The sequence below is a fragment of the Lampris incognitus genome, chromosome 2 (genome assembly GCF_029633865.1).
Source record: "Lampris incognitus isolate fLamInc1 chromosome 2, fLamInc1.hap2, whole genome shotgun sequence".
NCBI lineage: Eukaryota > Metazoa > Chordata > Actinopteri > Lampriformes > Lampridae > Lampris > Lampris incognitus.
This window is the reverse complement of record NC_079212.1, coordinates 49,198,861-49,209,517: the sequence shown is the minus strand read 5'-3', so window position 1 is coordinate 49,209,517 and position 10,657 is coordinate 49,198,861. Positions and strand designations below refer to the sequence as shown.

The 10,657-nt window shown below is 45.4% G+C and overlaps 1 protein-coding gene across 1 annotated transcript in view; it reads right to left on the bottom strand.

The window, feature by feature from the left end:
• The window catches only part of LOC130130256 (collagen alpha-1(XX) chain), a 151,982-nt gene that overhangs the window by 68,666 nt on the left and 72,659 nt on the right, over nucleotides 1–10,657 (bottom strand). Inside the window, exons 26-27 of the mRNA XM_056299938.1 lie at nucleotides 6,534–6,676; nucleotides 1,471–1,580 (exon numbers count right to left, since the gene is read on the bottom strand). Coding sequence (XP_056155913.1) covers nucleotides 1,471–1,580; nucleotides 6,534–6,676 — 253 coding nt within the window. The remainder of the gene's footprint in view (nucleotides 1–1,470; nucleotides 1,581–6,533; nucleotides 6,677–10,657) is intronic.

The following is a 10,657-nucleotide window of genomic DNA, read 5'->3' as shown; positions in this document are numbered from 1 at the left end:
GAAATCTATTTATGTCACCAACCAACACACGCAAACACACACGCCACATCTCACTGTATTTCACAAGCATTGTGTCAGATGCAGTGACTCAGCTCTTACTTATCTCTGCAGAACACTCGTTCTCTTTCATCTTTCACACATTCATGCTTCGCTTTCTTTTAGTGTTTCCTCCTGTCCTTGAGGATGGGTGACAGGGTGAGGTGTGTGTGTGAGTGTGTGTGTGAGTGAGTGGGGGGGGGGGTGGTTAGCTTGCTCAGCTATTGAATTTAATTCTCTGACCTTGTAACTACTCTTTCACTTTTTGTCCCACCCTGTTTAAAGCTGCAGTCTGCTGGTTCACTAGTTCATCCATTTGAAACGTGGTAATGTGGCAATCCTGCTGAACAGACAGTCAATATTACAGAAGAAGAATGTTCCAATATAGCTGGATGTAGGAGTCAGAGAGAAACAGACCTGCTGTAACTGGTTTACTAACAAACACAGTGTAGCAGCTGTTGTGGCTGGTGTGCCATCAGCTCAGCAGTAAACAGTTCCCCCCCTTGTAAAATGGCATCCTAGGACCAAAATCATCAGTGGCGGTCACTTGGGGTCAAGTATGACTGTCCTGCTTCCAGGTCCTTGTGGGTACCCTTGTGGGAGGACGCCTGTGTGTGACAGCTTTTTACATGGAGAGGCTGAAGCACCTGCAGCCACCACATGGTCCTTGGCAGGGGGTGGCTAGAGTCCAGTGGCATGGAGAACCAAGACAATCGGGGACCAAACTCTGTTGCAGAATTCATCCACCTTCACTGCCGTTGTGACCTGGAGACATCTTCCGCCTTTGTTGGATCATGCTTCATCTGGAACCTCCCCCTTGACCTATCCGCCTTGGGTGACCCTACCAGGAGCCAAGCTCCAGACGGCATAGCTCTTGGGATCATTGGTACACCCAAGCTTCTCCACCACGGCAAGGTGGTGATCCAGGAGAATGACCAAAGCTAACACAGACAGTCTAATGCATTACAAATGTCATCTAAGTATATCCTAACACTGTTCTACAGTAATATTGATTGTCACGGCCACATCGGCATAACGTTTCAATCTTTCCCCTGCTGGAGTGGTTTCCAACACACAAGTGTTTGTTGCTTCACCAGCTGATGTGACCCGACCAAAACATTTCTACAGCAGTATACAGAGACTGGAGAGTGTCTCCAACCATGGTAAGGATACCAGTTAGTATTGTGTAACCTGACTCCATGGCCCAGATGGATAAAATAACTCAGCTTTAATATTTTGACGGACAGTGGTGTCTCATGGAGTAGAGAGATGGAGGAAAATGGACAACAGCTGGATAAGTTGTGTGTAAGGCCTTCAGCCTGACACAAAGCCACAGTGTCAGAAGCAGCATGTCCCAAGCCCGACGAGCAACAAGATTTATTCTCTTGTTTTGCTGCTCTTGGTCACTTTGCTCTAGTCTAAATACTTCCTCACCTTGTGGAAGCTTCCATAGAAGAGCCGGTGGACTTGCGGCTGGTCAAAGGTCAGTTCCTGCACTTCCCCTCTGTAGTCCAGACTGAAGTACACCAGATGCTTGGTTGTAGCTGGGGCGAGAACAAACACAGAGGGGAATAACTTACAAGATACAAGGGATTTTTTTCCCCTTATCTAAGTGAAAGTTGACACTGATTTCCACAGCTAAAGAATGTTTCGTAACCATGGATACAGAGACGCACAAACATACTTCATCATCTAGCATGTTACAAAATACTAACACATCTCTGCCAAATGTATTAAAGTGAACTGCAAAAACTAGTTTCAAAAATGTATTAAATTAAAATACGTTTTTATGCATTTACATTTTTTTTGTGCATTTTTTGCTATTTTCCATTTAAAATACCAAAAAAATACATAGCATTGGAGTGTTAGAAATTCTCCAAACATCACTTCTGCAGAGGAAGGCTGCTTAACATCAGGCTGTGTTATGAACAAAGACAAAGATGATAACTGACTGTCTCAGAGGTTTTCCTAAAAGCTACTACTACTACTACTTTTGGCTGCTCCTGTTAGGAGTCGCCACAGCAGATCCTCTGTTTCCATCTCTTCCTGTCTTCTGCATCTTCCTCTGTCACGCCAGCCACCTGCATGTCCTCCCTCACCACATCCATAAACCTCCTCTTTGGTCTTCCTCTTCTCCTCTTCCCTGGCAGCTCCATATTCAGCATCCTTCTCCGAATATACCCAGCATCTCTCCTCCACACATGTCCAAAACATCTCAATCTTGTCTCTCTTGCTTTGTCTCCAAACCATCCAACCTGAGCTGTCCCTCTAATATACTCCTACTCCTAACCCTGTCCTTCTTCATCACTCACAATGAAAATCTTATCATCTTCAACCCTGCCACCTCCAGCTCCACCTCCTGTCTTTTCATCAGTGCCACCGTGTCCAGACCATACAACATAGCTGGTCTCACAACCATCTTGTAAACCTTCCCTTTAACTCTTGCTGGTACCCTTCTGTCACAAATCACTCCTGACACTCTTCTCCACCCACTCCATCCTGCCTGCACTCTCTTCTTCACCTCTCTTCTGTACTCCCTGTTACTTTGAACAGTTGACCCCAAGTATTTAGGAAAACCCCAAGGTTTTCCTAAAAACTGTAGGCCCTAAATTATTTCAGCCACCAACCTATAGATCTGTTCTCTCCTGTTAGCATGGTAAGATATGACAGACAAACCTTTACTGGTGTGACTTAAGACAGCACTGAATAACACATGTACATGTACATCAGCAGTATAAGCCCCGTCACTTCTAAGTGAACGGACCCAAAAGGCACATCAGCATCCACACCAAGCACAGCATCCACGTCACATCATCACGTGTCACAGCTAACCGTCTTTATCTCATTCTCATCATCATCAGATGAATAGGCTACAGCTAGAAGAAAATATCTCAAGTCTGATCTCTGCCTAAAAGCATTTCACTATTTTCAAATACAGAATACTGCCCCCTGGAAGTAACATATTACAAATTACATTGTTTTTTCCAGACTGATCACATAGTAATTACAAAATACCTAAAAAGTAATTAAAATATGTATTTGATAATCATCATCATCATCATCATCAGCCACTTCCCCGGGGTCAAGTTGCGGTGGTAGCAAGCTAAGTAGGGCACTCCAGACATCCCTCTCCCCAGCAACGCCCTCCAGCTCCTCCTGGGGCATCCTAAGGCATTCCCAGGCCAGATTGGACGTGTAGTCCCTCCAGTGAGTCCTGGGTCTACCCCGGGGTCTTCTCCCAGTTGGACATGCCCAGAAAGCCTCCAAAGGAAGGCACCCAGGAGGCATCCTAACCAGATGCCCGAACCACCTCAACTGGCTCCTTTCGACACGAAGGAGCAGCAGCTCTACTCCGAGCTCCCTCCATATGGCCGAGCTCCTCACCGTATCTCTAAGGCTGAGCCCAGACATCCTACGGAGGAAACTCATTTCAGCCGCTTGTATCCACGATCTCACCCTTTCAGTCACTACCCAAAGCTCATGACCATAGGTGAGGGTTGGAACGGAGATTGACTGGTAAATTGAGAGCTTTGCCTTCCGGCTCAGCTCTCTTCATCAAAATGGTCCAGTACAATGTCCGCATTACTGCTGATCCTACACCAATCCCCCTGTCAATCTCCTGCTCCATCCTACCCTCACTTGTGAACAAGACCCCGAGATACTTGAACTTCTTCACTTGAGGCAACAACTCATCCCCAACCCGGAGGGAACAATCCACCATTTTCCAGTAGAGAACCATGGCCTCAGACTTGGAGGTGCTGACTGAAGATAACTGAACTCCTTCACTTTTCCGAGTCGTCCCGGTTGCTGCTCCACCCGCTCTGCCGATCCGGGGAGGGCTGCAGACTACCACGTGCCTCCTCCGATACATGTGGAGTCGCCAGCTGCTTCTTTTCACCTGACAGTGAGGAGTTTCACCAGGGGGACGTAGCGCGTGGGAGGGTCACACTATTCCCCCCAGTTCCCCTTCCCCCTTGAACAAGCACCCTGAACGACCAGAGGAGGCGCTAGTGCAGCGACCAGGACACATGCCCACATCCGGCTTCCCACCTGCAGACACGGCCAACTTCGTCTGTAACACGAGGACTCGAACCGGCGATGCCCGTGTTGGCAGACAACCGAATAGACCACCACGTTACCCAGACGCCCGCATTTGGACTATTTAATCTGGTCTCTCTAGTTAAAAAATTAGTCAAGGACAAATGTGTCCATGAGGGATGAAGCACAAATGTCTGCCCATATAAAAATATACAGTGGCTTGCAAAAGTATTCATACCCCTTGAACTTTTCCACATTTTGTCATGTTACGACCACAAACATAAATATATTTTATAGGAATTTTATGTGAAAGACCAACACAAAGTGGCACACAATTGCGAAGTACAAAGAAAATTATACATGATTTAAAAATTTTTTTAAAAATAAAAAACTGAAAAGTGCGGTGTGCAAAAGTATTCAGCCCCCTTTTCTCTGAGTGCAGCCTATTGCCTTCAGAAGTTGCCTGATGATTGCTGAATGATCGAATGTTGACCTAATGACTAAATAAAGTCAACCTGTGTGTAATCTAATCTCAGTACAAATACAGCTGTTCTGTGACGGCCTCAGAGGTTTGTTAAGAGAATATTGGGGAGCAAACAGCGTCATGAAGTCCAAGGAACACACCAGACAGGTCAAGGATAAAGTTGTGGAGAAGTTTAAAGCAGGGTTAGGCTATAAAAAGATTTCCCAAGCTTTGAACATCTCACGGAGCACTGTTCAATCCATCATCCGGAAATGGAAAGAGTATGGCACAACTGCAAACCTACCAAGACACGGCCGTCCACCTAAATTTACAGGCCGAACAAGGAGAGCACTGATCAGAGATGCAGCCAAGAGGCCCATGGTGACTCTGGACGAACTGCAGAGATCCACAGCTCAGGTGGGGGAATCTGTCCACAGGACAACTATTGGTCGTGCACTGCACAAATCTGGCCTTTATGGAAGTGGCAAGAAGAAAGCCGTTGTTAAAAGAAAACCATAAGAAGTCCCGTTTGCAGTTTGCCAGAAGCCATGTGGGGGACACAGCAAACATGTGGAAGAAGGTGCTCTGGTCAGATGAGACCAAAATTGAACTTTTTGGCCTAAATGCAAAACGCTGTGTGTGGCGGAAAACTAACACTGCACATCACTCTGAACACACCATCCCCACTGTCAAACATGGTGGTGGCAGCATCATGCTCTGAGGGTGCTTCTCTTCAGCAGGGACAGGGAAGATGGTCAGAGTTGATGGGAAGATGGATGGAGCCAAATACAGGGCAAAACCTGTTGGAGTATGCAAAAGACTTGAGACTGGGGCGGAGGTTCACCTTCCAGCAGGACAACGACCCTAAACATAAAGCCAGGGCTACAATGGAATGGTTTAAAACAAAACATATTCATGTGTTAGAATGGCCCAGTCAAAGTCCAGACCTAAATCCAATTGAGAATCTGTGGCAAGATCTGAAAACTGCCATTCACAAACGCTCTCCATCTAATCTGGCTGAGCTTGAGCTATTTTGCAAAGAAGAATGGGCAAAAATTTCAGTCTCCAGATGTGCCAAGCTGGTAGAGACATACCCCAAAAGACTTGCAGCTGTAATTGCAGCAAAAGGTGATTCCACAAAGTATTGACTCAGGGGGGCTGAATACTTTTGCACACCGCACTTTTTAGTTTTTTTTTAAATCATGTATAATTTTCTTTGTACTTCACAATTGTGTGCCACTTTGTGTTGGTCTTTCACATAAAATTCCAATAAAATATATTTATGTTTGTGGTCGAAACGTGACAAAATGTGGAAAAGTTTAAGGGGTATGAATACTTTTGCAAGCCACTGTACATCATTCTCATTGTCCAAGTAAAAGCATGAGACATTGTGGTCGTTCAGACACTGACTCACAATGAACAGACATTGCAAACAAGAGGGGAAACGGACTGTGCTATTGTGTACTTTTCTATACTGTGTATATAATGTATGAATCCATGTGTACATAGTCATGAGTTAAGCAAAGATGTCTGTAGTGTTGTTAGTATTTTTTTGGATGGTGTGTCCTTGTGTCCTTTGTCCTTGTGTCTGTTGTGTTCATGCAGAGAGTCAGAGAAGACAGCCATTGTGCTCCACACACATGATCATAAAGCTGAACTTGACAGATGATGAGGTGGAACACCTAATTTCCACAAAATTCTGTTATCAATTTCCCAGATTTCCTGAGTTTGGCACAGATATTGTTCACTCCACCAACAAACCATGCCTCAGTTCTCTGGGAGGTGGACTGAGATGCAGCTGTTTGGCAGTCTCGGTGCGGTTCTTTGGTCTCACTACAGTTTGAATGACATCATTCACACCCGCCCAAACAAACCACACTAAACACTGATGTAGACAGAGTTTGTTTGAACCACACCAAACACGTTTTGTGTGAACGTAGCCCAAGATGGACTTTTACATTGTGTGTGAGGCGAGGTGAGAACGAGGTTAACTCACGGTTCAACACCAGGCCCATCTTGGGCTGGAAGTCAATGTCGGTGAGCTGCCAGAGGGCGAAGGGCTCTCTGGGCGTGTCCTGCAGCAGCCGGAAGGCAACGCTGATGGTGTGCTCGGGAGAAAAGCCGGCTGGGTGAATAAACCTGAAGAGCAGCGGGTTAATAACAGTAATTTAATGGAAGATGAAGGGACACCGGACCCCTGTGCCCTGTGTTACAACTAACAGATGGCATGTCTGCATGGTCGTCACAATGCTTTGCTTAATTTGAGAAAATTCCCCAAGTGTAGACGGAGGAAGAGGGTGGTGGTGGGGGGGGACTGGCGGACAGAAAGATGAATATGAATGAATAAAATATGTGATGAGCACATGAGATGTGGGTGAAAAAGAAGGAATCGGAATTAAAGAGGGATGATAGAAATAGGGAGACATGATAAATGAATGACTTGTGGTGAGTGAAGCAAAGACGTAATGGCCAGGTGAGCAAGAGACTGTTACACTTCTAACTTGCATATTATGCCAAGTAGAACCGAATTAAATCATACGCACACCGAGAGCCACGTTTCACATCACTTTACTTTACTCCATATTTATTCTTCTGCATCAAAGCACGACGTAATGACGTAATCAATACACGACATCCTCCCCTTACTTGGATTAGAAGTCTAATGTCTCCTTTACATAAACAACAGGTCACTTGAACAACATAACCATATATCTGAATGTTAATAACATATTCTCTCACAGAATAAGCATTCCTGCCCCCTAGCATTGTGTATTAATTTTCTCTATTACCATACACATTAACTTATGCATTCTCACATTGAATTCACTTCATAACAAAACTTGTGAATCTCTGGGGCATCTTTATTTCTCGTCGAGGTCTCTCTGTCTGTGCTGTCAGAGGTCGGCATGGGGATGACCCCTGACTGAGTGTCTCTGGTGTGGACCTCTCTGTGTGTTCAAGTCCCTGGTTTTCATTCTCACTCAGTGTTGTCTGTGTTTCTTTTCCAGCAGGTGATGACGTCAGCTCAGCTGGTGTGTACCTTTTGACATGGGTTGTGTTTCTGGAGTACTGAGCTCCTGTGGGTGACTCGACTACCACATTGTTACCGTTCTTACTGATTACCGTGTGTGGTGTCTGGTTGAAAGTTGTCGTGAACTTATCTGCCTTGTCCTGTTTCAAAAGGACTTCATCTCCCACTTGTACTTGGGATGGTTTGGGTCCGCGTCGGTCGTCGGCGTATATTTTGGACTTCCCCCTTTGCTCTGCATCTGTGTCCCGTGCCTCCAGGTCACTCCTAGGTGTACTGATGTCCGGCAGCTTTCCTCTCAGCTTTCTGTTGAACAAGAGTTCGGCCGGGCTCTTGCCCGTGGTGGAGTGATCTATGGATCTGTAGATGTTGACGTACCTCCGGAGTTCCTTCTCCAGTCCAGTCCAGTCCATCCGCCTGTGCGATGCGTATCCGTTTCATGATTGACGCGTTTTGCCTCTCCACTTCTCCGTTCGCTTGTGCCCATTTAGGCGTTGTTTTCACGTGCTGTATGCCGTTGTCTTGACAGAACTCCTGGAACTGTGATGACAAGAACTGTGGTCCACAGTCGGACCTGATAGAGACAGGTAGACCGTGGCGGCTGAATATGTTCTCTGGACGGTCTATCACTTTGTCTGTCGTGGTGGATCGCATGATCTCGTACTCATAATATCTGCTGTAGTAGTCTACAACTACTAAGATAGAATGTCCTGTTGGTAACGGACCTAACAAATCCGTGGCAATATCCTGCCATGGTCCATCAGGGAGAGCTGTGGGCCGCAATGGCTCTGGTACGTCAGGCCGCGCCACTAGTTGGCACCCGTGACATGACTTAACATATTTCTCTGTTGCTCCGTACATCCCTGGCCACCAAACCTTTCCCCTGAGATGCTGTTTTGTCCCTACAATACCTAAATGTCCTTCATGAGCTAACGCTAGAGCTCTGTTCTGTAGGCTCTGCGGTAGAACAATTCTCGTTCCTCTTAACACTAACTGTCCTATAGTGCATAGTTCCTTTGCGATAGGCGCATAGGCTGAACACTTCTCAAACCGGCCACTCTGTATCGCTTTCCTCATTCAGTTCTTCATCCACTGCAGAGGCTCTCTCCACCTCTTTTGTAGTCAGCGCCCTGTTTGCCATTCTCATATCTAGGCATAGTCTGATGTCAGTATCTTTTGCTTTGGGAACTACTACGACTGGGTTTACCCACGGTGTTGGGCCCTCAACCTTTTCGATAATGTCCATGCTTAGCAGCTCCTCTATCTTCTTGTCGACTGCCTCCCTCAGATGGAACGGTACTCGTCTCAGTGGTTGTGCTACGGGTTCCACGTCGTTGTCGATGTGCAGACTGATCTGTTTGGTATTGAGCTTACCGACCCCTGTGAAGAGCTTTGGGTACTTCCTCTTTACCTCTGCCCTGATATCAGTCACCGCTGCTACATCTACACCCACTTTTAGCACGCCTAGCTCCATAGCTGTCTCTCTCCCTAGTAGTGGTATTCCCTGACCCGCTACTACTGTGAACTCTGCTTGGGTTTCCCTTTTCCCTATCTTCACCTCACATGTCATCAACACTCCCTTCACTGGGAGTGGTTCCTTTGACGAGTACGTATACAGCTTTTTGTCTGAAGTGGAGGACTGCCACTTAGTTTTTTCTCTCTTTAGTCCTTCCCATGTGTTTTCATCTACTATATTGGTCGTAGCCCCTGAGTCAATTAACATTAGTAGCTCTACACCACCCACATTAAATGTTAATCTATCAATATTGCTACTGTCACGTACTACAAATGCATAATCTTTATCCTGTTGCTCTTCCTTTTCTGAGACTACATATTTCACTGACTGTTTGCCACCTTTAGATTTGCACATTTTTGCATAGTGGTCTTTACCACCGCACTTCCTGCAGGTTTGCCCGCGTGCTGGACATGTTTCATCTTTTGCAAAGTGGTCTCCGTGCCCACAACGATGGCACACGTTCTCTTTCCCTTTTCCTTCCCCATCACGTTTCCGGCTCTTCTTGGCCCATTTCCCTTTGGATACCTGGTTCACAGTCTCAGTTGCCTTTGCGTCCGTGTTACTCCCTCTCATCATTGCCATCTGTTGTTCTACTCTGTCACACTGCGCAGCAATCTTTAGCGCTCTCGCTAGAGTGAGTCCCGAACCACCCTCAAGCAGCTTTCTCCGCACATATTCTGACGTGCATTTACTCAGCACCACATCCCTGAGCTGGTTAGTGTTTTAAATTAAAATCGCTGCTAGCCACTAAACAGCCAGAAATGAGGCATATTATGAATACAATGCGGTGGCAGGGTTCTGGTTTTGAAAATCACAGCTGCAGTTCTGTTTCAGCCCCAAGACTAACCGGTTGGAAATTTGGGATATGGGAATTTTGAAAATGTGTAGAGCACAGATGTGACACACACTGTTATGTTATGTTATGTTATGTTATGTTATGTTATGTTATGTTATGTTATGCTATGTTATGTTATGCTATGCTGTGTTATGCTATGCTATGCTATGCTGATGTTATGTTGTTATGTTATGTTATGCTATGTTATGCTATGCTGTGTTATGCTATGCTATGCTTTGCTATGCTGATGTTATGTTATGCTATGTTATGCTATGTTATGTTATGCTGTGTTATGCTATGCTATGCTTATGCTGTTATGTAATGCTATGCTGTGTTATTTTATGCTATGCTATGCTATGTTATGCTGTGTTATGTTATGCTATGTTATGTTATGCTATGTTATGCTATGCTGTTATGTTATGCTATGCTGTGTTATTTTATGCTATGCTATGCTATGTTATGCTATGCTGTTATGCTATTCTATGTTATGTTATGTTAGGTTGCGTTGCGCTATGCTACGTTACGTTATGTTCTAGTTACGTTATGTTCTAGTTACGTTATGTACAACAACTTATAATAACAATACAGAGTAGAGGCTGAATGTTTCACGGGCCTTTACTGTCTAATGGTGTGTGTCTTACTAATTCCAACTACAATGTGCTTCATCAACAGTCCAACTTAGTAAAGCACCGAGTGCTCATTCAAATACACCACATCCCCCTTTCTAGATAAGAACATGGT